The 27033-nt window shown below is 34.8% G+C and overlaps 7 protein-coding genes across 8 annotated transcripts in view; 4 read left to right on the top strand and 3 right to left on the bottom strand.

Annotated features, from left to right (window-relative positions):
- Positions 1 to 333, top strand: part of LOC104790560 (short-chain dehydrogenase reductase 5-like) — a 2892-nt gene extending 2559 nt beyond the window's left edge. Inside the window, exon 3 of the mRNA XM_010516338.1 lies at positions 52 to 333. Coding sequence (XP_010514640.1) covers positions 52 to 216 — 165 coding nt within the window. The 3' untranslated portion in view covers positions 217 to 333. The remainder of the gene's footprint in view (positions 1 to 51) is intronic.
- On the bottom strand, positions 3582 to 5108 carry LOC104790559 (UPF0301 protein SPO0296-like). Its single transcript, XM_010516337.2, has 2 exons — positions 4625 to 5108; positions 3582 to 4503 (listed from the first exon to the last, which is right to left on the bottom strand). Exons 1-2 carry the CDS (start codon positions 4767 to 4769, stop codon positions 3695 to 3697), a joined length of 954 nt encoding a protein of 317 aa, XP_010514639.1. The 5' UTR covers positions 4770 to 5108; the 3' UTR covers positions 3582 to 3694.
- Positions 5796 to 8005, bottom strand: LOC104790558 (pentatricopeptide repeat-containing protein At3g29230-like). Its single transcript, XM_010516336.2, has one exon. It carries the CDS (start codon positions 7841 to 7843, stop codon positions 6041 to 6043), a length of 1803 nt encoding a protein of 600 aa, XP_010514638.1. The 5' UTR covers positions 7844 to 8005; the 3' UTR covers positions 5796 to 6040.
- Positions 12348 to 14504, top strand: LOC104790557 (chorismate mutase 1, chloroplastic-like). The gene is made up of 6 exons (XM_010516335.2): positions 12348 to 12774; positions 12997 to 13222; positions 13312 to 13398; positions 13527 to 13670; positions 13781 to 13873; positions 13999 to 14504. The coding sequence occupies exons 1-6, from the start codon at positions 12557 to 12559 to the stop codon at positions 14248 to 14250; spliced, it is 1020 nt and encodes a 339-aa protein (XP_010514637.1). The 5' UTR covers positions 12348 to 12556; the 3' UTR covers positions 14251 to 14504.
- Positions 15071 to 17650, top strand: LOC104790556. Its single transcript, XM_010516334.2, has 7 exons — positions 15071 to 15355; positions 15472 to 15566; positions 16275 to 16395; positions 16506 to 16624; positions 16746 to 16932; positions 17025 to 17168; positions 17266 to 17650. Exons 1-7 carry the CDS (start codon positions 15125 to 15127, stop codon positions 17554 to 17556), a joined length of 1188 nt encoding a protein of 395 aa, XP_010514636.1. The 5' UTR covers positions 15071 to 15124; the 3' UTR covers positions 17557 to 17650.
- LOC104790555 lies at positions 18565 to 22140 on the bottom strand. The gene is made up of 9 exons (XM_010516332.2): positions 21919 to 22140; positions 20944 to 21117; positions 20749 to 20832; positions 20079 to 20652; positions 19835 to 19997; positions 19569 to 19697; positions 19279 to 19473; positions 19072 to 19194; positions 18565 to 18977 (listed from the first exon to the last, which is right to left on the bottom strand). The coding sequence occupies exons 2-9, from the start codon at positions 21092 to 21094 to the stop codon at positions 18852 to 18854; spliced, it is 1545 nt and encodes a 514-aa protein (XP_010514634.1). The 5' UTR covers positions 21095 to 21117; positions 21919 to 22140; the 3' UTR covers positions 18565 to 18851.
- On the top strand, positions 23084 to 25403 carry LOC104790554 (transmembrane protein 230-like). 2 transcript variants are annotated; one of them, XM_010516331.1, is made up of 3 exons: positions 23084 to 23202; positions 23457 to 23736; positions 25132 to 25403. In XM_010516331.1, the coding sequence occupies exons 2-3, from the start codon at positions 23460 to 23462 to the stop codon at positions 25209 to 25211; spliced, it is 357 nt and encodes a 118-aa protein (XP_010514633.1). In that variant the 5' UTR covers positions 23084 to 23202; positions 23457 to 23459; the 3' UTR covers positions 25212 to 25403. The 2 variants fall into 2 exon arrangements, with proteins under 2 accessions (XP_010514633.1, XP_010514632.1); XM_010516330.1 differs by lacking the exons at positions 23084 to 23202; positions 23457 to 23736 and adding an exon at positions 24084 to 24369.

The following is a 27033-nucleotide window of genomic DNA, read 5'->3' as shown; positions in this document are numbered from 1 at the left end:
TACGCGGTTGCGACGGGTTTGACTAGCATCAATGAGGAAACAGCGAAGATGGTTGAAGGATATTGTGAAGCTACTGGGAATCTCAAAGGTGTGGCGCTTAAAGCACGTCATGTGGCTGAAGCTGCTCTGTTTCTGGCTTCTGATGAATCTGTTTATATCAGCGGTCAGAATTTGGCGGTCGATGGTGGGTTTAGCGTCGTTAAGCTCACCATCTAGAGGCTCTCTTTCATTTTAATTATTGAATATAATCTATGTAATAATAAGTGATTTCGATCATTGAATGGTTGTATGTTACGCTCTTGAATATATATGGTCTCATTCTTGTGCCTTTTACCTTTGAGTTTAATATAATCTGCAAATATCACTTTTTATCTATAATGATTTAGCGGATAGGTGTGCACCTTAGATTGTGTCCGAGTCCGATTGTGCTTTTTCTCATTGTTGTGAGATTGGAGAGTCCAAGATACCGGCGTTGTACTTCAACCTTAGATCATAGACATACAATAACTCCAACCTTAGATCATAGACATAAAAAATAAAAGATCTTTGTAAGATTAATTCACCAATCTGTATTTGAAGCAATAACTCCAATCTTTTAGTTAAGAAGCCTAAGAGAAACTCCAACCATAAAACACCAAAACACCAAATTTAGTGTTTTGGTGTCTCAAATTTTTTTTCATCTCCAACCACAACACCAAGTCTCACACTAAAAGCAAAACTTTTGATTATTATATTATTAAATTTTGGATTAATATTTTTAATAAACAATAAATATATTATGTTTGTTTAGTTTTAATTTTATAATATCATGTTTCCACTATTTTATTAAATTTTAATATGAATTGTTAATCTTAATTAATTTGGTATATCTTTTTTAAAAAAACTCTAAATTATTTATTTTCTATTACATCAAATTTAGTTAATAGTTTAATAAGATAGTTTTGAAAATATTGATGCTATATTTGGCTTTTAATGGATAAACAATAAATTAGACATATTTTCAAATAAAACACAAATAAAATAATATTTTTTAGTGTGTTTGTGAATAGTGTTACATCAAATATAGTGTAACACTGTTCACAAAACACAAAAAGAAAAGATAGTGTTTGTTTGAGTTAAAAAAACAGAAAAAAAAAAGGATAGTGTTTGTTATGCCGTTTGGTTGAAATGCCTTTGCACTATAATTGATGTATTCTCGCCAGCTGATTATAAAACACGATCTTCGTTAACATGCGTATGTTGAATTTTGACTTATGAGATCTTTTCAAACACCAATAACCCATCTTCTAAAGTTGATAAGTGGAGTGATATTGAAGTTGCATGTACCTCGTTAGAAAATGATAAATTGGATTTCTTTTTGCCAAATCAATGGCAATGTAACTCAATGTTATTTAGTTTTATGTATTGCTGAAATGTTCCTTTCTTTTTCATATTACTAGGATTTAACCAGTAGTAACCCACATCATAATTTTTGTATATATAGATATATAAGTTTTATGATTTTATAATATAATTGATTAAGTTTCTTTGATTTGTATTATAGATGATGCATTGTTTTATATATTTTAGTGTATTGTCAATAAAAAGTTATGTTATTGAATTGTGATTTTTATAGATACTAGGTTTTGAACCCACGCTACGCGTGGGTATATTTGATATATTTTGATGAAAACTATATATGATTGATAACGGTAGTAAAATATTATCTTATAAAAAAATTAAATTAGTATTGAGGAAAAAGTTCAATTTCAGATACACAATTTTTTGAAATATAAAAATCAGTTGTGTTATAAAATCAAATCTGATAAAAAAAAAATCATGAATTTAACTCGACATCCAGGCGAGGCGAATTAAACTAATGACCTCACATATCCTAAACCATTTCTTTGACCACCAGAAAAACAAAACAATTTTATCATCGTGAATTTAACTCGTTTTTATATTTAATTGATCGCTACCACCTATGTTTTCGTGTTTTTTATTCAATGTTTTCTTATTCTTCATATTATTTCTTGTCATTTCTATTGTCAAATTTTGTGGTAATCGTCATCATTACTTTTACCGTCTGGTTCTTGGCTATATTCTTTTTCTTCTTCATCCTCGTCAACTTCTTCACTTTCTTCCACTAAAAAACCTTTTTTAGACTACCACACAACTTGTTAATCCATCAAACTCCAAGAACAAAATCATTTCTTTTCTCATAAAAAGAAAAAATAAGATAAAAAATAAAAAGTTAATGAAAAATATCATCTTATCTATAAAATCATACACAAAAATATGTTTTATAGCTTATAAGAAATAAAAAGCACGAACGTAGATAAATAAGATAATTTATGTTTTATATAATTATTTATAATATTTTAAACTTTTAAAAGGTTTCGAAATATAAATTTTGAACTTTTTAAAAAGTTTTTAAATATTATAATTTTTAAATTTTAAAAATTTAAATATTATAATATTTAAAAACTTTTTAAAAGCTATAAACTTTTAAAATGTTTCAATATTTATAATATTTAAAAACTTTTTAAAAGCTAAGAACTTTTAAAAGTTTCAATATTTATAATATTTAAACTTTTAAAAAGTTTCAATATTTTAAAATTTTAAAATTTTAAAATTATAATATTTAAAAACTTTTTAAAAGCTTAGGACTTTTAAAAGTTTCAATATTTATAATATTAAATATTTTTAATTTTTTAAATATTATAATTTTAGAGTTCTTAGCTTTTAAAAGGTTTTTAAATATTATAATTTATTTTTTTGAAACTTTTTAAAGTTTTAGTTTGATCAAATAAAAAACCAGATCAAACCGAATATACTTTTAAACTTGGACACCTGCTCATTCGTTGTTTGAAGTATATTAATCTTATTTATACTGGTTTTGAACCGTTGTCTAAAAATTTTCTAGCCTATGTGGGATATTATGCATAGTTTTTTTATTTCCATTAATTAAAAATTTTCCTTTGTCTAAAAAATTCTGGAAATTTTAAAAAATGTTAGTGAATGACATGTCAAATCCTGATTGGTTGTTTAAAATAATTCTTAATATTGAAAATTCTGGAGATTTTTAAAAAATGTTAATTAGTGAAGTGTTAAATCATAATTGGAGGTTTAAAATCCTATGTGGACGCATTTAGGAGCTTATAACTCCTACTTTTTATTAGTATAGATTTCCATAAAAAATCGTAATTAAGGAATGTAAGATATTGTGGTTAACATAATTGATTAGATTTTATTACAAATATTCCATTCAAGTTTTAATATTTATTCAAATGCCAAAGGATTAATTATGCAAATCTTATACAAAGTTTAGAACATAAAATGTACTTAATAAATGTTAGTATAGATGGTTACTAAAAGGAATGAAGGGGTTGGCATTTATTATGATAAAAAGAAGTTTACTAGTCTAGTATCTCAATATATATATATTTTAGAGTAAGGTGTGTTTGTAAATGAGACATAAGCAAGATTAATTATTATTTAAGCAATTTAAACTAGATAATATTATTTCAAGTTTTTTTTGTTTTTAGAAATTTATCCAATAGTATGTGTAGTATAGTATAGGGCCTATAGCATTAAACAAGAAACAAACAAATATATTTAAATTAGTTATGGATTTTTTAATAGATACATAGATAAACATACACAATAGTCATACCATATAACATTAGTGAAAAGGCATTACAAAGAACAAAGTTTAGATAACAGAGCCTGTTTGAGGCCCAATAAGCCCAAGAACCTCATCCCGAAGACCATGACTTTTGACAGCTGAACCAAGCTCAACAACACTGGAGCTACAAGCAGCGACTGTCCAGTACCCTCCCAAGATCTCTGCTTTCAACTGCTCTTTTTCCCAACCACAGTACCCATCAAAGAATCTAAGCTCACTTCTTCCAACTAAATTTCTCTTCACCATTTCTGCAGCCAATCCTACACTCTCTCTTGTCCCGTAGTACAATCCTTTCATCACTTGTCTGAACACTCCGCTCTTACCAACTTCGTTGTCTCCACCACTCCTCGGACTCACCAAGAACAACCCTTCTTCCAAAGGTCCACCAAAGAAGAGTCTCTTATCTGAAAACGTTCCTGCCATGTCTAGAACCGTTGACTTCGTCTCCTTAATCGACATAAGCGATGGACGGTTGAGGATGACTCCAATAGGACCTGATGGTCCAACAGAGAGGAGGAGGATCACTGTATTTTCGAAGATGTGGACACCATCTAGCTTCTCTGTGGCGATTAGAAGGCAGCCTGTCTCTGGCTCATGGATCTTATGTGCCCATTTGGTTCCTATTGTGATCAGTGAAGACGATGATGACGGATAGTCCACCACCATGTCCGGGTTAGACCACGAGGAAGGGTCCTTCTCGGATGTTGCAGCTTCTTCCCCAGCAACAAGCCTTGCCCTGAATTCTCTCCAGTCAGCATCTGCTGTAGAGTTATTGACACAATCCTTGAAGAGATCAGCATCATCGTCCAGTGGCTTCCATGAATCCGAGAGGGAACCTACTCAACCAAAATGCTCTCATCAGCTATCAGACAGGCAAAATTCTAAACAAGGACATGTAATTTTGATACTCAGGCCATTCTCATAGATGAAAATGATCATGAAAGAGATCTTACTTACAATTTACAGAGATCGGAGAGGCAACCTTCCTGGTGAGAAACTGGCCGGAATTTTTCTTGGGGCAAGAAAAGATTCTGGATTTGATGAACGGGACAAGCTCTTTGTTACCAGAGAGTGATCTTGAGGTAAGAAAACAAGCCTCCATGTTATTCTATCTCTCTCTCTCACTCCCCTCTATCTTTCTCTTTTTCTCTGACTCAATTCACTTTAGTTCGTGTGAAGTGAAAGCAGAACATAAAAGTAACATCTAAATAAAAGAGAGTAGACAATTGTGAACCACAGGCTGAATGAGTTAAGTTCTAAGGGTCCTAGTCAGAGGAATGGGCAATGGATATACCTTAACCCTATAAGGTGTTGATGTATTTAAAGATAGACATTTCAATATGCCTTTGGATTTTGGATAAGAGACAAATCTTTTATCACCTTTTTCTGGTGATGTGTATGCCTAGTGGCCACTCAAGGTTTGCCTCTGCAGTTACTTACCCACTCCTATGGAAAAAAAAACATGCAATTACTAGATCCACCAACTAGATAAACTCCCTCCCCACAATCTCTCACCCTCTATCTCTTTTAATCAGTAAAATTTGAATCATTCATCAAAGGGTCTTAAATAGAAGTGAATTACAATAATCCAATGAGTTCGTAGACTTTTATTTTGGGTATGATCAAAGTCATCTATTGCGGATGGAACAAATCAAAGGAGGCACTATCGGTGGTCCTCTTTTCCTCATTATTGTATTACTATTTCAATAGAAATCACTTCAATAAGGAAATTTAAGATCAACTCAAAATCATTAACACATTGATTTTGTAATAATATAAACTCCACGCCTTTGTTCTAACTTGACTTAAACATCTATTCTACCAACTAGTTGGTTAGTACAAAGGTAACATCACCAAACAATACGTCATCATACTGACGTCCAATGGTAGTACATCACCAACAATATATCATCAGTGAAGTTTTTTTAGTCTTTTACAATTCAAGTTCTAAGGATCACCGACCCATGTTTTGTTTAATATTTTCTACAAAGTCACAATATTACTCACAGTGAGGTTATGTGGCAGTTTGATAGTCTTTTTGTCCTGCATGATCTTCTCTTGTTACTGTCATCTTTAAGATTGATCACAGACCCTGTTGTAAAATTAAGACCCAGAAACTCCATCTCTGAAGTTAGTATTGCAAACAAGATGATTAAATTATGTTGTATATATACAATACCCGAACTCCTCAAATTTTGTGAATTACAAGGATAAAACCATCTGTGTTCCTATGGAAAATGAACTACAAATTTATGGCCTAGGCCACACTGTTGAATGCTGGTGTACACAGCCTATATCGATATATTACCTAAAGATCTTGACAATGTGGCTTTGACGAAATCCTTGCATTGTGAACATAATAAACTAAGCAATTTATCCCACAGCAACCAGCTCACCGGTATCTGGAGGTCCATTTAGAGTACCAAGCATCTGATATATTTGATCAGATTTTGGGTGTGACTTGTCAAACACTGTAAACTCGTGTATCCCATCCTCCAATTCAACCGAACTAGCTCCAGATGGTTTCTCTACTCCCATGCTCTTCATCTTTGACCTTATGTCAGCAACCCCTGCCCAATCCTCTGCTGCTGCATAAATATTTGACAGCAGCGTATAGTTTCCCGGATCCGAAGGGTCTAACTTAACCAGAGGATCCAGGATTTCCTTAGCCAGATCCACATTGTTATGCATCCTGCACGCTCCAAGAAGAGCACCCCAAATAACAACATTGGGTTTCATAGGCATTGTTTGGACAACTTTAACAGCTTCCTTTAACCGGCCCCCTCGACCTAATAGGTCAACAAGACAACCGTAGTGTTCAACTTGTGGAACAAGATCATACACTTTCTCCATCGAGTAGAAGTAATCTACGCCTTCATCAATGAGACCAGCGTGATTGCAGGAACACAAAACAGCAATAAATGTGACTTTATCAGGCCGAATCCCTTCCCTTCTCATTCTCGAAAAAAGCTCAATTGCTTCCTTACCGTGGCCATGAACACCAAAACCATGAAGCATAGTGTTCCAAGAGACAAGGTCCTTCTTGGGCATGTTGTTAAACACATCAAACGCATTTTCTAGGCTACCACATTTTGCATACATATCAAGTAGCGCATTTAACACAGAAGCATTAGAATTGAGGTTAGACCTTTTGATTAGAGAATGAACCCTCATTCCTAAACTGAGCAAACCAGACTCAGCACAAGCAGCCAAGATACTAATAGCAGCTGCGGCATCAAATCTCAATCCTGAAGCCACCATTTGGTCGACTAATTTATCAGCCTCCTTCACAAGCCCCTTCTCCGCATATCCAGCAATAATGATCGTCCAAGTGACCACATTTTTAGCCGGCAATGGCATCTTATCAAACATAATTTTAGCCATTTCCATATCTCCAGCTTTACTATAACCCATAACCATCGTAGACCAAGACACAGTATTCCTCTCAGGCATCTTCTCAAACAATTCAAAGGCTTGACTCATCTCTCTACATCTAGCATACCCATCCAACATAGTATTCCAACTAATCAAATCCCTTTGAGGCATTTCATCGAACAACTGGCGAGCATCTCTCAGTTCCCCTGCTTTCACTAACCCACCAAGCATCGAGTTCCAAGACACAGTATCTCTCTCACCCATCTTCTCAAACAACTTCATCGCCTCTCTAACACCCAAACCACCGCATCTAGAATAACAATCAATGAGAGCATTGGGTACATAGATATCAGACGAAAGCCCCAATTTTTCGATATGATTATGCATCATCTTCACCACAGGTAACCATGATTGACCCGAACAAGCTTTGAGAAGAAAAGGGTAAGTGAAATTATCAGCGAAAAGACCAAATCTTTGCATCTCAGAGAAAACGAAGAAAGCTTGGTACGGCTGCGAGTTCAACGCGTGAGCTCTAATCAGAGAATTGCAAAGGTGAACGTTCGGTTCTGAAACCTGATTGAAAACCCTAAGAGCTAAACCGGTTTGACGGCAGAGAGAAAGAGCTGAGATTAGCTTCGGTGCTATGTGAAGATCTTGGTGAAGGTTCCGCCGAATGATCTGGGCGTGAAGCTGCTTCACTTGGCTTAAGTTAGCGCACTTGGGAAGCTCTTGGAGTCTCTCTTCGAAGATTCTCCGGGATGAAACCCATGACGGAGCTCGGACAGGTAGCGATGACGTCATAGTCGATGTCGGATCCAGTGGAGATGGTGTGGATTAATAAGCTTTAAAGATGGGGATTAGGATTCGCATTATGAAGAAGAAGAAACAGAGAGAGTTTGAGAAACTTTAAAAAAAAAGAAAAGTGTGATATAATTTCTGGATATTATCCGCGGCATGTACATACGTTCAACGAATTACAAATAGAAAAAGAGACATTTTTGTATTTGGGGAATGGGCTGCAATGCATATAACACTAGGAGTGTGAATGGTTGCACCGGCTGAGGACAAATCTATCTGCGGATCAGACCGTTTTTTATTTAGTATTTACCATTTATCATGTGTAGTCCGCAGTGATGCGGTTTACAGAAAACAGAAACAAAACCGCAGCGGATCAACTGCGCACCGCTTTTCTGGACCGTTGCGGTTTGTTGTCCATACTTAAAAACAGGGCGGTCTGGTCCACAGACGGATTTGTCCGCCCTAACCGCAGTTACCATTCAGACCCTAGGGTTTGGTGTATGATCCTCGAAATTACACAATGGTTTGAAAGCATCTTATCTATGTGGTGTTTTATCTTTCCATCAGGCTAAACACTTAACACTCGTTTAGGGACAAAGCTTAATTTCATTCGAATTGTCATGTTGGAAATCTAAGTTCAAAAACTAAATCTCTGTCAAGTCATATGAAAAATCTCTTCATAGACCTTTCTATTTATATTGAATTAGACAACTCATAATTCTAATAGGATTACAACACAAAGCCTTATCTAAATAAGCTTCCCCTTAAGTTGTTTTTGGTTATCTTATGTGGTTTCTCCTCCTTGGTTTTGGCCATTGAATCTCCGTCGACCCCTACCTCTACCGAAACCACCTTCTACCGTAGCTTCCTCTACCATAGCTGCATCTACCTCTAGATCCTCCTTGGAAACCACCATAGCCTCCACGATTGTTAGAGGGAGTATTGGTAAACATTAATTTACCTTGATCTTCGCCTTGATTTACTTCTCCAATATGTTCTTCATAAGCCTTAACCTCCCTACTATGTCTGCAAACGTCGTTGTATTTAAGTCGAGAACTTGCTCCAAAGAGGCTACTATATGAATGAATTTGGTTCTAGGAAGTCCAGTAAGAAACTTCTTCACCAGTTTTGATTCTTCAATGGTCTCTCCCAAAGAAGCTGACTGCGGTGCAAGGCCTGAAATCTTGCCTGCAAAATCATCCACCGAATCCGAATAATTCATCTTCAAACACTCTAGTTCTGCTAACAAGGTCTGAAGTCTTGCTTCTTTTACATGTTCCGCTACTTGGTGACGTGATCAGATAGCATTCCAAAGAGTTTTGGTTGAATCTTGCTCTCCTACTTGCAAGATAAGTGACTCAGGAACAGATTGAAACAAAAGAGCTGTCACATTATCATTCTTCTTTTCATTAGTGGATCCAGGTTTGATTGTATTCCAAACTTCGCTGACTCGAAGTATGATCTTCATCCTCATCGACCAAACTGTGTAGTTTGTTGATGTTAGCAACGGACATTGGATTGATGGTGCTCCAAGGTCTTTTGTTCGCGACGGTGGATTCTGTTCGTCCCCCATGCTTGGTTTCAAAGAGTTTTCTCCACCTGTTCTTGATTAGAGACACAACCTTGCTTTGATACCAAATCTAAGTTTAAAAGCTTGAAAGTAAGAACACATTTCTTATTGATTTAGAAAATTTTTCAAAAACTAAATCTCTCTCAAGTCATATGAAACACCTCTTCATAGACCTCTCTATTTATATTGAATTAGACAACTCTTAACTCTAATAGGATTACAACACAAAACCTTATCTAAATAAGCTCCTCATTATTTTGATCTTGTTTGTGAGTCCTTATCTCTTATCTCCTTAACCAACTTCTTACTAAGATAACTTCTAACACAAGTTGGAATTATCCATCACGAAATTGATTGTAGTGATTTTGAAGATCAAATGTTCAATTTATTCTTATTTGCTCTTTTTATAAATTATTTTTAATCATATTTTTTTGTTTTTGTCAACAAAATTGTTTTTTTCTCATCCCCTATATATTAATAGAGAAGCATTTTGTTGAAAATGTTGATGTGTCGTCGCCAAAACGATTTGAAGATTTAATTACCATTAAACATTTCAAGATAAATATATTTACAAAAATAAATCTTTTGATTTATTAAATGTGCCAATAAAATATATAAGGAAATCTTTATTTCATTATTATTTACATAAATGTGTCATTAGAATATATAAGGTAATGTTTCTTTCTATTAGTTTTTAAAAATGTAAGACTTCATCAACTATTAAAAAAAAATATCAACTATTTAAAAAAATATATAAAGTTAATAATTTAATTATCATTTTCATAACATATTTAATGATTTAAAGTAAATTACATTTCATAAACTATTAAAAACTTATTCATCTATTTAACTTTTTGAAATATAAAACTTATTCTCCAATTTTTAAAAATTTGATGACTATTCAAGTGCTCCCTCTGTTTCACAATAAGTGTCATTTTGACCCATTTCAAATAAATTAGAAAAATATAAAAATATACATATATGCCCTTATTTAATAAATGTTTAATGGGTTAATTTGGTCAGAGATTAAAGGTAAAACTAGAAAATCTAATGAAAAAGATGCATTGAAAATATAAAATAGTAAAATGTAAAATGACACTTTTTGTGAAACAAAAATAAAATTCTAAAATGACACTCTTTATGAAACAAAATGAGTATATATTAAAAATTAATTATTACAATAATCTTAAAAATAAATAACATTATCAAAATTATCATAATAATTAACATTATATTCCACATTTCATGGGTGAAATATATTTTTACACAAAATAATTAAATGTAAATTTGAATAAAATAAAAAAAATTATGTGTAAAATTATTATTATAACGCCTTAAATTCCAAATAATAATTTTACTTGTAATAATTTTATTTGAGTCTATTTATCCCGCATGTAGTGCGGGTTATTACCTAGTATTTTTAATTACAAATTGAGTAAAATATATAAAAATTTGTAATCTCTTAATTAAAAATCTGTTGTTCAACCTATATTTTCCTGATCATACCATTAACGTCTAAGAAATCAAGTTTACTAACCTAATGATCGTAATAACTGAACAAAATTACAATTCTACAATTTTCCCAATTCAAATCTTCAAAGTGAGATCCAACAACAATAGTTGGAACCTAGAGCATTATCTAATGAATTTGTTGTCACATTTTCTATCCTAAATAGTATGAGAATAAATAATCTCGTATTGAGCTTTAATGGTGTTACACAACATAAAGAGAAAAAACCATAAATTGAGTTTTTCTTTCTTTTTATATTTATTAATTTTTAAAAATATAATTAGGGGGTATTTTTGGATTCTAATTTATAAAAAAATTTGAATACTCCAAAAAAATCATCAAAAGTGAATTATTGAAAAGTTTTTAAAGATTGCTAGAGAGTATGTTATAGTTTTGTTGATTAGTTTTCTAAAATCTTGTAAAGTGCTCCAAACAATCTCTATATATTTGTGATATTTTCCATAACTTTATTTTGTGAAGAAAGTGTATAAAATCATGAACCAATAACATAATAATTGAATTCATTAACAATCCTAAATTATATTTTTTTTTAATTGAATAATACAAAACTTATATTAACTTTATAAAAATCCGGATCAAATAACCCAAATTTATATTAGATTTTAAATGACTTTTTATAAATCACAAACTAATAACAATAAACTTTAAAAGAGTTTAACAAAATTTAAATCTATTAACAACATATTCCACATAACATTTAAAGTCTTTAAAATTCTATTCAAATCCCAAATCAATAACCTCCAATGTTTTTTCTAAAGTGTAAAATTGATTTTTTTTATTTATTTGTGATCTTATGAATACTTTATACTTTGTGTATTATAAAAGACAGAAAATTTAATTGTTATCTATTGTTAGAAATGTTAAATGTTCGCATAGTTTTTTACAAATAAAAAATAGTTGATGTTTTTTAGGGAATTTTCCCCATTTTCAATCCTTAGGTGTAGTTTGTTTGGTTTTTTTTTTTTGCCATTCATCCATAGTTAATAATATTACTATACTTTTAAATTATATCACAAGTCACAAGTCACAACAAACATTATTGTGTCACTTTATTGTAAATTTTTGTTTATATGTTTATAAAAAAATTTTGATGTGTAATTTGTTATTAAGTAATTGACACAAAACAGATTATAGTATCATTATCATATATAATTACTTAAATATAAATTTATATAACAAACTTTATATATGATAATTTTCTCCGCAACATCACATCAACAGTCTAATTACCTAGTTGAAAATATTGTAAAAGAACTAAAATAGAATAATATTTTGAATGAGTTGACAATTAATACAAAAATATATTATTACCTTTTATACAATAATAAAACTGTGCTATTTTTAAGGTATTTTTCATCAAATATTATTGATAGAAATTAATGAGAAACACATAAAAAAAAGGTAAAACAGAACAGAACACTTTCGTGGGCGAAAGACGTGCACGCAGACACAACCCTACCTCTTCTATCTCTCTCTCACCAACTCTGTCTCCTCACCCACTGCACCTACCCCCAAACACTACCTTAAACCATCTCTTCCCCTCTCTCTCTGCAAATGACTCGCTCTCTCTTCCTCTAATTCTCTGTTTTCTCCGTCTGCTCTGTAATTCACATCAATGGAGGCGTCATTGTTGATGATGAGATCGTCTTGTTGCTCCTCTGCGACTGGTGGGTTCCTCGACCATCGACGTGAATTATCAACCTCAACACCCATTTCCACTCTTCGTCCTCTTCCATCATCTAAATCTTCCTTCTCTGTTCGTTGCTCTCTTCCTCAGTCATCAAAGCCACGCTCTGGAACCAGCTCTGTTCAAGCCGTTATGACACTTGCTGGGTATGTATATGTATACAAAACCAAATAAGGTTTCAATTTTTAGATTCCTATTGAGAAATTGAGATAACCCTTTGTGATTTTGTTATTTTTCATCCTCAATTCTCAAATTCTCAACTTTTAGATTACCATTGTGATTTTGCTTAAATTAGAAATCTTTTTGTTCTGTTTGTGTGAATTTGAAGTAAAGTTTGGTTTTTGATGCTGTTGTTGTTGTTGTTATAGATCGTTGATAGGGAAGGAACGAGTGGATGAAAGTGAGAGTTTGACTCTTGAAGGTATCAGGAACTCTTTGATCCGTCAAGAGGACAGCATTATATTTGGGCTTTTGGAGAGAGCCAAGTACTGTTACAATGCAGATACTTATGATCCTACTGCTTTTGACATGCATGGTTTCGATGGTTCTTTGGTTGAGTACATGGTCAAAGGCACTGAGAAGCTTCATGCTAAGGTAAGAAGAACACATTATGGAACCTCATATATGGATTCTTACATACCCTCAAGATTGAAACTTGATTTTGTTTTTGAATCTTGATTTAGGTTGGTAGGTTCAAGAGTCCTGATGAACATCCTTTCTTCCCTGATGATCTACCAGAGCCTATGTTGCCTCCTCTGCAGTACCCGAAGGTACTCTCAATTCACTTTGATCACATGAAAAATAAAAGAGTCTTATAGTACTTCTGTGTCTTGTTTGATCTGTGTTTTCAACTTTGGTACTTAGTGCTAAGGCTTTGTTTCTCTTTCATGTCAAGTAGGTTTTGCATTTTGCTGCTGATTCGATCAACATAAACAAGAAGATATGGAACATGTACTTCAGAGACCTTGTTCCAAGACTAGTGAAGAAAGGCAATGATGGTAATTTCGGATCAACAGCCGTCTGCGATGCAATCTGCCTTCAGGTTCGTGTTTTTCTTTCGATTGGTACCAGACATTAGGTTTGATCTTCTTAAAGTATTCTACCTCTTTTATAAGTTGATTAATCCTATGTTGTTTTTGATGTCCATTGCAGTGTCTTTCAAAGAGGATCCATTACGGTAAATTTGTTGCAGAGGCCAAATTCCAAGCCTCACCGGAAGCATATGAGTCCGCCATCAAAGCACAAGTATTTTGTCCACTTTTCTATAGTTTTCACATTCACACATATGACATAACCAGAAGTTTATAAATTTATTGTTGTCGTCTATATTATATATACATTACTTACCTTAAAGTTACAACGCATTGCAGGATAGGGATGCGCTGATGGATATGCTAACATTCCCGACTGTGGAAGATTCGATAAAGAAGAGAGTTGAGATGAAAACACGAACATACGGGCAAGAAGTGAAAGTGGGGATGGAGGAGAAAGAAGAAGAAGAGGGTAACGAATCTCACGTTTACAAAATCAGTCCGATCTTGGTCGGGGACTTGTATGGAGATTGGATCATGCCCTTGACGAAAGAGGTTCAAATTGAGTACTTGCTCAGAAGACTGGACTGAGACCAAAAACAAAATAGAAAATACAATATGGCTTTGGCCATTGGTAGTAATGTAGAAAAAGGTTTTTGAAATGTTTTTTGGTTTTTTTAACTTCACAAATCTCTCAACATTATTAGTTTATTACACTATTGAAAATGTTTACTTAAACGATGTCCGTCTCTGTATATACGGAATCAATATATTGAGCTAATAATAGTTCATACTTGTGTAAGGTGATTACTATTTTTGTGTGTTAATGGCTGCGTGTTGAATGATAATTGGATGTTGAAGTGTATTTGGTTTAATTCTATAACGGCTAGCAAACCCACATCACGCCTCTTACGATTTACGAAAAGGGATTAGCTTTTTTACTTTGTGGTTAAGAAAGTTTCATGTGGTCTCTGTTTGACGTGACAGAACTACACGCTGTATTTTGGTGATGATACTAGGAAGGTGACGACAAACGGCATGGAGTGTAACTGTGGAAAGTGGAAACGTTTCTTGATAAGAGATGAAGGCGATTAAAATTGTAGTTTTGGTTTGAGTTTTAAACGCGTAATTAGGTTTGGTGACATTTGAAATTGGGTTGGGTATACCGTATACAGTATTGGGTTGCAACAATATCATCTATTTTATTATTAGGTTGGATTAAATTATTGCTTTTAAATAAATGAAGGAAATTAATTATTACCAGTTCTACTACTGATGATGTCATTTGTTGCCAAGACTAACAAATTCACAAAACTGAATCACTGACTCAGAGGTCCTCGGTTTAAATTCGGTTCGGTTCGGTGATATAACCAACTCTACTATTGTAATTGTAGTGTCATTTTGTTGATAAGATAAATTCACAAAACCGAATCAGTCACTCAGAGTCAGAGAGAGAGGTCCTCCAATGGCTACAGCTTCCTTCACTTGCTCAGTTCCGTTTGCTCCACTAACCAAATCCCTCAGACCCAATCGTTCCCAATCAATTCCCCGCTCAGCCTATGGAACGAGAACCGTACTCATCACGTCCATGGCGGTTCAAGAAGATGACAAGAGAACCAACGAAGGAGCAATGAGCATTGACAATTTACGCGGTTTTGTCGATCTCAATGTCGGAAAATGGACTGGATCCTTTCATGTATATAATCCATAAAACACCCTAATGCGTTTGATTCTAAAGTTTTGAACTTTTTTCGTTAGATTATATGTTACAAGCTCTTGTCTTTTTTTTTTTTTTTTNTTTTGATTTTGCAGCAATTTGATGGGAATGGGACTTTGTTGCATAAAATTGATACGCGTCTTTCAGCTAGTTCTTATGGAGAAGATGAGCTCCTTAGCCTTAACCAATCGTATGATAAACTCTTTTGCTTCGTTTCTTAGTTATCTGAGTTTGATGGACATTAAGTGTTTTTGGAACATGACAGGTCTGTAATTTAGGGATTCAATTATCATTGGAATCGATTTGGAGGGGAATTTTAACATAGATACTAGTATAAAGTTCTGAACTTTTTATGGTCTGAGTAGTTATTTTATTGAATTTGGAGCAAATTTGATTGATTTGTAGTTTTATTCTTTGATGGTAATAAGTTCTTTTGATGGATCTATATGAAGGGTTTGTAATTTTAAGGATTCAATCATCTTTGGACTCAATAGAATGGAAGAAAGGGTCTGAAATTTTAATGATATCTTAGGAATTGTATATGTCCTCACAAAGTTAATACATATATGTTTGATGTTACATGGTGTTATTCGATGAATTTGGATCAATTCTGAAGTTTTTTCTTCTATACTTTTTATCTGAGGTTATTAGGGTTCAGCAATATTTTTGCTAATCTGCATTGTGTTTGTACTATAGAAAGTTTCTGAATTTTAAATGGTGTCTAAGAAATTGTATGTTCACACAAAGTTTATCCATATATGTTGATGTTCTATGGTATTATTTCTGTGAATTTGGAGCAACTCTGAAGTTTTTTTCTTGTATATTATAGTATCCTATAGACAATGTTTTTCGCTCTGCACAATCAGTTCCTAACTTGTCTTGTGTTTGTATTGTTTAGATTATATATAAAGCAGCCTACATCAGCTACTTCAGTTTCGGAAGAGGACGAGGAGGAAGCTGAATGGGTAGAATACAAAATCAAAGAAACCAATATGTTTACTGTGGACAAATATCAGCAGGTGAGCAAATTCTGTGATCTCTCAATCAAGATACTTAGTTTCAGTATGTGGTTTGTCTCTATCTTGAGTATTTGAGGACTATCTTGATATCCATCATCAGTAGTCTGCAGATTGGATTTTTCCCCAAGGAGAGAGCGTTTTCACTGAGGTATCAAACCGCTGGAATGTTGGATACAACGTTAAGGCAAGGCGTTCTAGGGGAAGATGACACTGGAGAAGAATCACCAAGGTTAGTTTCTCATGCCTATTGGTTCTGTTCTTCTATAGAAACATTTTATGCTTGTGTGCTCTGTGAAACATGAGTGTAGACTGTAATAATAAGCTTATGTAGACTGTAACAATTTTTTCAGAAATCTTAAACTTCCATCTCGGCGTCCTGCTTTAGTATGTGAGAACTGTTTGTATTCTACAAAGATGGATAGAAGGGCTAGAGCATTTCACATCATGGATCCGAAAGGTGTTCTTGAAATGCTTATTGTTTTCCTTGAGGAAAGAGGGCTAAATAATCTCACTCATCCAGTCCTCGATAACTCTCAGGTAAATTTGTTGACAGATTTGTTTTGGATTCCAGCACATAAACCACCAACAGTGTCCTTACATGATCAATATATATTTTCCTTTTGTTGCAGGCGGATGCAGATAGGATTACCCCATTTCTTGGTACTTGGAAAGGTCGTTCAGTAACAAAACGAAGTGGTGTCTATGGAGCAACACTATCTGAAGCCGATATTGTTGCTGTTCTTGAAATGAATGACAATGGTCATGTGGTCCAGGTATACGATATTTGTTCTACACTCCAACATAGCCTTTTATCAGGCTTTTGTTTATATGAGATGTCTCTGACCTTTATAAGGTTTTAATGTCAATCAGGATATCACGTCGACATCAGATGCTAAAAAAGTGACAACTAACGTACACTGGGAGGGTGAACTGACTAAAAACGTGGTTACATTTGCGGAAGGATACCAAATGACTCTGTTACCAGGAGGTTTGTACATGGGATGTCCTTGTGACGTTGCAAAAAGTGTTGCTGAGTTAAAGTCTTTTCACTTAGAATTCTGCTGGCTTGAATCCCCGACCTCAAGACAGAGACTAGTCCGCACATATGATCATGAGGGTTTGGCTGTCTCATCAACTTATTTTTCCGAGACGAAAATGTGAGAGTCAGACGTATGATGTCATTCATGTTACTGTACTATTCTATATCTATGTAACTTTGCAAATATACTTTTTTTTCAGCTCACATCATTTCACTTTTGTTGACAAATTTGATTTTTGGTAAGACATCTAAACTAATCCAACTTCAACAAAAGTTTCAATTATTCTGGCTAGTCCACAATCCACATTCCAACCAAACTTGATTTGTCTCTACAACTTTATGGTAACATGCTCGACTCAAGGGTTTCATCTTCCTTTTGTTTTATGTAAGAAAGTCCAACAGCTCTGCAAGACCACAAGGTCCCCAACGGACTAAGAACAACAACAAAACACAGAAACATAACTCGAAAATACATGAATTTGTTGTCCGATTATTCTGATCCCTTATTGTCTACGGAACTATGAGCTTAAATAGTTTATTACTACAAATCCTCGAAAATAAAATAAAAAGAGACCAAATCGTAGATCCAGACAACAATCTGAGAACTTGTTTCCAATTAAATTTGGACTATCTATGATTTAATCTAACTAATCATAAACTTCGAAAGACTAATAATAACATGAACAGAAGTGAACAAATCTACAAGATCCAAAAACACAAAAATGTAGGGCAGAAACAACTCTAGCTTTGACAGCCTAAGGCTTAAAGGAAACAGCAAAGCAAGAGGAAGGCCCCCTAAGATTGAGTTGATATGCGCCTACGCACCCAAAACAGGGTGCGCCACAAAATAAATCCCTTCTCGTGGTATACCACGCCACCCCTCACTAAAGAGGGAAGCGCTCGGCCTCAGGCACTACTAGTTTCTTCTCTTCTAGGGTTCTTACTCTTTTATATACAAGTCATCTTCTTGAGTTTGCCCTCTTCTTTAGTTTTTTTTTACATTTTGATCCCTATATTTATTTCTACTTTCAAGTTTGACCCACATACAATGTACATCAAAAAACTAACTGAAAATATAGGCCAATTTAAAAATAATTGCTGTAAAGATTTTTTAAATCAAACTGAAAATATGGGCACAAATGAAATTTCAGCACATTACATAAAATAACACATAACATAAGTTGAGGTAACAAAGTGAAAAGTTACAACAAAGGGCAAACTCAAGAAGATGACTTCATGAGTTTTGCATTTTATGACCGTTATATAAGTTTTAATAAAAATATATATATTTAGATAGATGTACATAAATATACAACATTTTTGATGAATAAATGTCCGAGTTGGAAACTTTTTGGTTTGCTTTTTGTCTTCCAGATTGGTTTATTCATCCAAAGGTTGAGGATAGATGATGAGGTTTTTACACTTGAGTTTCCCCATCCTCCGGGATTAAAAGCATAGGGATCTGACCATGGTCAACAAAGTCAATCTTGCTCAACCTCATACAGCATAACACTTGTTCCGGCAGCTCCTCTGGCTTTTGAGCCTGTTTTCATGTTCCAGTTTGTAAGAATCAAAGTTTCAATCTTTTCTCTACTCACACTTCTTCGAGAACAAAAGATTCTGGTTGAGCAAGTTACCTGAATGGTTAACCCGAGATCAAGAGTTCCGTTTTTCAATCGATCTCTGAATGCTTCAAGTCCTTTCCTCGATATGTAGCTGAATCGATGAACATCCAGATCAATCTCAAAGTACTTTGGACCCTGCGGAGTGGTCAAAGCAATGGTTAATGAGGTACCAAAGACAACTTCTTTTCTGTGTTTAAGAGCTAGTGATGTTGCTAGAACCTTAAAGAAGTTGTGCTGAGGACGAGAGAGGACGGGTTTTTCATTGTAAGCCTGAACAAGCTTCTTTTCAGTCGAGCTTAGAGCTAGATCTTCAGGGTTAACTAGTCCAGCAACTATCTTAAGCCTTTCACGGAAAGCAACATTGCTGTCTTTAGCAAACCCTTTTACCTTCTCCATCTCATCATTGACAAGTTTCTGTTTTCAAAAACCAAAAAACAAAAAGAACCTGGTAAGCATTCAGATCAATCACGGGATGTGAGAAATGTACAAGGTATGGCTTTTAAAGCTACCTTGATGCTCTCCTGATATTGTTGAGAGGTTTCTTTTTCGTAATTATCTTGTAATTTAAAGTAGAGTACAATGCTCATGCCTTCTCCATCACTGTCTCCAAGGAACATTGCAGCAGGATATGTTGGTAACTGCCAGTGAGTCACAAAGGCCAGGATCATTTACACATATATGGATATATCAAACGCTATCTATACACTTCATATGAAGTTCACACAAGAAAAAAACTAGCGACAAAGTAAAGATGTTGATGTTGGGTGGTTGTTACCTGAATGTTGACAATGAGAAGAGCAGGAAGCTTTGCCTCGGATTTGATGTTTGGAAGCTCTATGTGTTGAGCGATATGATCAATCTTCCTTGGACAGACAAACAAGTCAACACCAATAGGAGTGTACGGACACTGATTTGGAGCGGGGGATTTCTTCTTGTCTCTGCAAGCATCATTCTTCAATAGTTACAGACAAAGCAGTTTATCGTAAAAGATACATGAAACAGTGTGTTGAAAGGTGTACTTGAAATAGGTCTCTCCACGGAGTTTAAAAGTTGAAGGCGGAATCTCGCACCAACTACCGCTGGACTGCTTCTCCTTGGCTGAGGAAGGAACAGTGAATCCCGCTTTCGGACGATACAACAACTTACGATGCTCAGTAACTTCCTCACCATCGCACGATCTCCTCTTGAATGAAAGCCGATAAACAGCGGATTTTCGTTTCTGAGATGTGGGCGAGTTTAGAGTCTTGTCATTAAAACTAACTGTCGGCATCAAACGGCTCAGGCTGGTTCTCAGGGTTTTCTCTTGAGAGTTCCGTTTCTGTTCCTTCAAGCCTTTAAAGCTTGCATGATCCATTAAATTTTTCTTCTTGTTGTTTCCAGTGAGGACAGAGAGACCACTAGGATCCTTGTACATCCCTTTGCTCACAAACTTCTCGGCCTTACTCCCATCTATCTTCAAGTAAGTCTCATGGTATTCTTCGTACTTTCCCTTCCCATCCACAATGCACGACGAAGTTTCGAATTGAACTACCTGACCATTTGGGATATTACCCGTTGCACCACCCACAGATGGTGGTGCTGATGGTGCGTTTTCTGCAGGGAGAGATGGTAAAAAACATTCAGATCCATGTGACATTTTCCAAAACTGTTCCTCCATGTATACTGAAAACAATGTAGATTGACATTTACCTTCAGGTAGGCTGTTGAAGTCCTCATCCTCATCCGAATCAAGAACACTGACAGAGTCAAACCATGCATCATCTTGCGAGAGAGCTGCAACATAGCATATTCTACATGGTAAAAATCTACGACTGTAGAATATGATCATGCCTAAATTTTGATCAACCAGTGGACGATTAAGTTAGCCGGGAGAGAAAGACTCACCAAAAGAAACTCGGCTCCCAACGTCACTGGGCCTTCTTACATTTGCATGAGGAACAATATCAGACACTTTAGAAAAGTGTTTTGAAGATCTGCGACGACCTTTCCTCCGAGCCCTAATGGCTCTCGAATGGGTTGACACACATCCACCCATTTTTCTATAATTTTATTTAGTTCCTGTTCAAAGAAATATGAAATGAATGAAAAAGAAGAAAACTCAACTAAAAGACCAATACCTTTTAACAAATCTGCAACATACAGAGACTAGTTGTTTCTTTCTGTCTTATTACTAACATTGGGACCAAGTCAGTGCCATGAATCTTGTTTTTTCTTTTAGTACAGGTATATCCAGTGTTGAAAAATCAACAGCCAAGTCAAAACAAAGATCTTTCAAAACTATAAAATAATGAAGCCAGCTCAAAAAGTGTTACAAGACAAATAAATGACTTAGTGGGGCACAAGAAACATGTAACAATAACACATCAAATTATACTAAACTGAAAAATCACATATGAGCCAAAGTGATTGCTGCAAACCAAACATTGTATATGCCCCCCTACACAAGCTTTTAGATATGTTCATGGCAATACACTAATTGGTAAAAATTCAATCACTTTCAGCTTCATAAACATAAATAAAATATGAGTTGAAAACGTCAACATCAATCAAGAAAAAAGCGTTGAATTTTGAAGATTGCAGAGACAGGAAATAGAACTATCAAATAAATTAAAAAAAAAACCAAACTTTATTCAAATAACAATCAGGACAACACTAACAAAACAACATACCGCATGCATTACATCTCTTAGAAAGAAAGAAAAAGACTTCAACTTTACGAATCTGTTAAGATCATAGATCGATCCGCTGATGAATCAGAACAGATCCGAACGAGATCATGAATGATCAACAGCAATGTAGAGAATCTAAAAACGAATCTTTAGCCTATAAAGAGATCAAAATCGATGAATCTAATTGTACCTGAAACGAGGAAGCATGATAAAGGGCAATTCCCTTTTTTTTGTTTTTCTGATTTTTTTTGTTGTTCTCTGAGAGAGAGAGAGAGAGAGAGAGAGAGAGAGAGAGAAAAGGGAAGAATCTTCCCGAGAAACCAAAAAGGGTGAAGACGAAGAACCCAGGAAGAAGATAAAAAGCGAATTTTTAGATTACCCGAAAATATCGGATCCGGGTCACAGACACCAATAATAACACCAACAAAATAAAAATAAAAAAGGAAGATTAATTGACTGATTACTAAGTTAGTAAAGAACTAAAGATGATAGTTTTTCCTAATTACAGCTTATATATAGCAGATGATAGTAATGAGAGTCTCTCCACAATAAATAGCTGAGATATCTAGGAATAATTTTTCGGTTTATTTCGGTTTGGGGTTTTTGGTTTCTTCATTCATAAGGAAAATTTTCGGTTTAATGCATTTTGGTTTGGTTTGTGTTTGAATTCATTTCAGCTTTGGTTTAGTTTTAGACAAAAAAATTATACCAAAAAAATAAAAATAAGGAGCTTTTCCTTTCAATTAATAGTAAAGATTGTTTTTAGTATATTTAAATGTACTTTTTTTTATATAGAAAACAATTTATTTTGACTTTAACTATAAGAGATGATTTTTTAATAGGCGCTTCAGCATAATTAATTAGAACATTGATGTTTACTCAAAGGTCAAATCATAAGTTAGGATAACAATATCAAACTAAACTTGAAATAAGCAAAAAATTAAAATGCTAAAGAATAAATAGACAAATACATCAAGTTTTCAAGTATGATAAAGCATGAAGACGATTATGCAGTGGAGTATGATGGTAACTTATCAAGTCAAGATATAAGAAATAATAAGCACACACATCTCCACTAACAAATACTAATCACATATAATGGATGAAACAAAACAAAATAAAATTAAAATACATAGAAAAATGTAAAAATTCTTCACTGGTTTGCTTGAAAAATGAAAGATCTTTTCCATTCAATGTGTTTTGAAGGACTGAAGGAAAAACATAAAACATAACTTAAAAATTTTACAAATTGAAACACAATATTCATAAAGGGTACAAATATAATTTAATAAAAACATAAGGGTTTAATGCGTAAATTAACAAACAACATGTTTTTGTTGCTATACTCACAAAACGCGTCGTTACGATAGAGACGAAGAAGAAGAAGAAGAACATATCTGCAAACTCTTTCGTCAAAGTAGATCTGAATCCTTAGTTCAATCTTTATCTTCTCGGCGAAGTAACCAAAACTCCGGTGAGTTTCACGGCACGCCATATCTCTCCTCCATAGTTGTATCAATCTTACCGTCGATTAATTTTGGAATCAGTTTGATTGATCTTAGTTAGGCTTTTGTTTTGATTAGGCTTTTTAGAATCAGATGCGAGCGTATGGTGTTTTATGATTCATATGTGCGGAATTGAGTTTTCAATGATTTTGTTGTGTGTTCGTTGGAGTTTCTTAAAATGGTTAATGATGATGATCTGTGGTTGTGTGATATGATTTTTTAGTAAATGGCGTCGAGGAGGAATGTAAGGTATGCTGAGCTTCCAGGAGATGAAGATTATGGAAATGGTGTTGGTAGAAGGAGAGATTTCGATCCTCGTTTCGATTATACACCGAAAGCTTTTGATAGAGTGCCGTGGAAATCTATAGCATTAGCTGTGTTTCTTCTCTTCCTTGGTTGTTTGCTTCTTCTTTTGTCGTTTTTCATCTTCACTGGTCACATGGAAGGAGATAGTTCTCAAGGTTATGCTCTTCTTGTTCTTGGGATCCTTACTTTCCTCCCTGGTAAGAAGAGTTTACAAATTCATATTTCGCTTATTGAGTTACTCTTGTTGTTTGATACTTGATGCATTATGTTTGATTGGAATTTGATGTTTATATGTGGAGAGTATGTGAGTTGGGATCAACTAGAGACAAAGATTCTGTTCTTTGTTTGCTGCTTTTTAACCAGTTCTGAGTGCATTATGTTCGAGTCAAAACCCCTTGTGTAGTTTGTTCTTTGATGTGAAAACTGAGTGAGTTGGATCAAGTGGATAGACTCTGCTAATGCATGATGTTTGATTTGAAAGCCTTGTTGAATGTGTTGTATCTGATGTGGAGATTGATTTGATTCAGGATCAACNTTTTAGTAAATGGCGTCGAGGCGAAATGTAAGGTATGCTGAGCTTCCAGGAGATGAAGATGATGAAGATTATGGAAATGGTGTTGGTAGAAGGAGAGATTTCGATCCTCGTTTCGATTATACACCGAAAGCTTTTGATAGAGTGCCGTGGAAATCTATAGCATTAGCTGTGTTTCTTCTCTTCCTTGGTTGTTTGCTTCTTCTTTTGTCGTTTTTCATCTTCACTGGTCACATGGAAGGAGATAGTTCTCAAGGTTATGCTCTTCTTGTTCTTGGGATCCTTACTTTCCTCCCTGGTAAGAAGAGTTTACAAATTCATATTTCGCTTATTGAGTTACTCTTGTTGTTTGATACTTGATGCATTATGTTTGATTGGAATTTGATGTTTATATGTGGAGAGTATGTGAGTTGGGATCAACTAGAGACAAAGATTCTGTTCTTTGTTTGCTGCTTTTTAACCAGTTCTGAGTGCATTATGTTCGAGTCAAAACCCCTTGTGTAGTTTGTTCTTTGATGTGAAAACTGAGTGAGTTGGATCAAGTGGATAGACTCTGCTAATGCATGATGTTTGATTTGAAAGCCTTGTTGAATGTGTTGTATCTGATGTGGAGATTGATTTGATTCAGGATCAACTAGAGACACAGATTGGGTTCTTTGTTTGTTGAAACTATGTTCTCTTTTTAGCCAGTTATGCTTCAGAGTTCCACCATGGTGTGTTCTGAGTGCATGATGTTTGAGTCGAAACCCCTTTTGTAATCTGTTGTTTGATGTGAAAACTGAGTGAGTTGGATCAAGTCTCTGCTTGTGTTCTTTGTCTGTTGAAACTATCTTCTCTTCTTTAATTGATGCTTAATGCATGATGGCTGATTTTGAAAGCCTTGTGGAATCTGTTGTTTGATGTGGAGACTGATTGAGTTAGGATAAACTAGAGAGACACATATTGTGTTCTTTGTTTGTTGAAATCATCGTCTCTTAGGTTTGTTCTCTTTACCCATGTGGCTGTGAGTAAACCAGTGATTTTCCATGGCCGTGACACATTTCAAAAATTGTCGCTACAGGTTTCTACGAGACCAGAATTGCTTACTATTCATGGAGAGGAGCTGAAGGGTATCGTTTCGCAGCCATTCCCTCTTACTGAACTCAAATAACTGGAGAAGTAAAAGAATATTGTGCATAGAAAAGTTTTAGAGAATTGTAATCCAAAAAGTACTAGACTTGACTCTTCAGCTGTTTCACGAATCTTACTCAGTAGAATCTCCTCCAGTTGAGTTCTGACAGATAAAAAAAATTTGCATTATAGAGAGATTCATAGATTGTTATGTTTTGTTGAGTCTCATTTGTTACCAAAAGATGTGTCGTTTAAGACAACCAAGAAGAGAGAAAGAAGTTGAGTACATAACGATGATATTTGTGGCCTTGTGGGTGACATAAGAAAGTAAAAAACATGGAAGTAACCAAAGTACCAATATCACGATTAATTAAGGGCTCGCAATCGATCGGACATGTAAAGTTGTATAAAAAATGTAAAAACTCTAGAAGAAAAATGTAAATGTTAACTATCTTCTTTATATTTTGTAGATAAATGTAAATTTCACTTATATATAGAAGATATGAGACTTAACGATTATGAATATATAATATACATATGTATTACCTTATTAACATATGAGCGAATGAATATATAAACCTAATTACCTATACACGAAAAACAAACGACCATAAACAGAAGTTGAACATACATTGTGCTATTTTACCAAACAAAATCGTTGTGTTGTAATGGACGATTTGAGTGATGTTATGCCTTGGATCAAAGTTGCAATAGTTCTTGCCTTCGTTTTCGTGGCCGTCTTTATAGCGTGCTATTTCGGATGGATTCGGAAGTGGATGAGAGGCGAGGGTGAATATGCTCAGTCTGCGTGAAACTACTTCGGTGGATTATCGTAAACCACTGTTCTTTTTTTCTTTTTTCTTTTTATATAACTTCTACGATTCTTTTATTATGTGTCTGATTGGTAACCCTTAAACAGTGTGTACGGCTTTGACAGTTACCAATCACAAAAGCATTATTAAAACACTTTTAATATTTTTATGCTATGGACCTGGGTACAAGTTGACACTAGATCAATGGAGCTATTGGTAATATGTATGCTAGGGGATCAGGGAGAGCAAGCAGTAGGGATAAACCGATTGGCAGGTTAGAAACATTAACAGCGAGCAGCATTGCAAGACTCCAAAACAAGTTCTTTAATTGGCCTTGATGCAAGGAAGATTCAAACACAGTCGAGATATCTAAGGATCTGCTACCGAGAGTAACTCGTCTTGACCAAGCAGGATACAAAGACATTACACGATATGAGCTTGCTAAGTAATTAAAATTAGTGGGTCTAAGGCTTTTCCAGGTCAGGGATGACTTATAGTTTATCCATCCTAAACTATCTTCCAGGATTTGAGAATAAGAGTGGAGACTGGAGAGATAACATGGGACAAAGAGTTCTCGAGAGAGAAGCAGAGGTCACCACGGCGAAGGTTTTCTTTGTCAAACGGTTCACCAGTACCGGCGTCAAAACAGAACTTCCGTCCAGCTGCAGCCAAGCAAAATACTTGGTGAGAGGATCTGGATCCAAGGAGCGGTAAGGTGTTAAATTTGACGGCTTAATGGGGTGGTGAGACGGACGAGAACCGGGCCTAGAGGAACCCTGATGGATCTCTCGAGCAGGAAACCGGGGGTGGGAGCTCGATGTGATGGAATCACCGAGAGGAGTACCCAGATACGAATTCGGAGAGGGTGGTTGAAGCTGCCGCAAGAGCGGAGGCGAGATCTGGAATCTCGACAGGCCGTCGATAGAACTGAAACTAGAGATAAGGAGGCTACAGGGGAAGAGGAAACCGTGGAGATGAAGAATCCAAGTCCCAGTGACGCCGATCAAACTCGACGCCGCCGGAGGAGCAGATCTCGGTGG

The sequence above is a fragment of the Camelina sativa genome, chromosome 6, assembly GCF_000633955.1.
Source record: "Camelina sativa cultivar DH55 chromosome 6, Cs, whole genome shotgun sequence".
Classification (NCBI taxonomy): Eukaryota; Viridiplantae; Streptophyta; class Magnoliopsida; order Brassicales; family Brassicaceae; genus Camelina; species Camelina sativa.
Note: the sequence above shows the minus strand (reverse complement) of the source record. Positions and strands in the feature narration are given on the sequence as shown.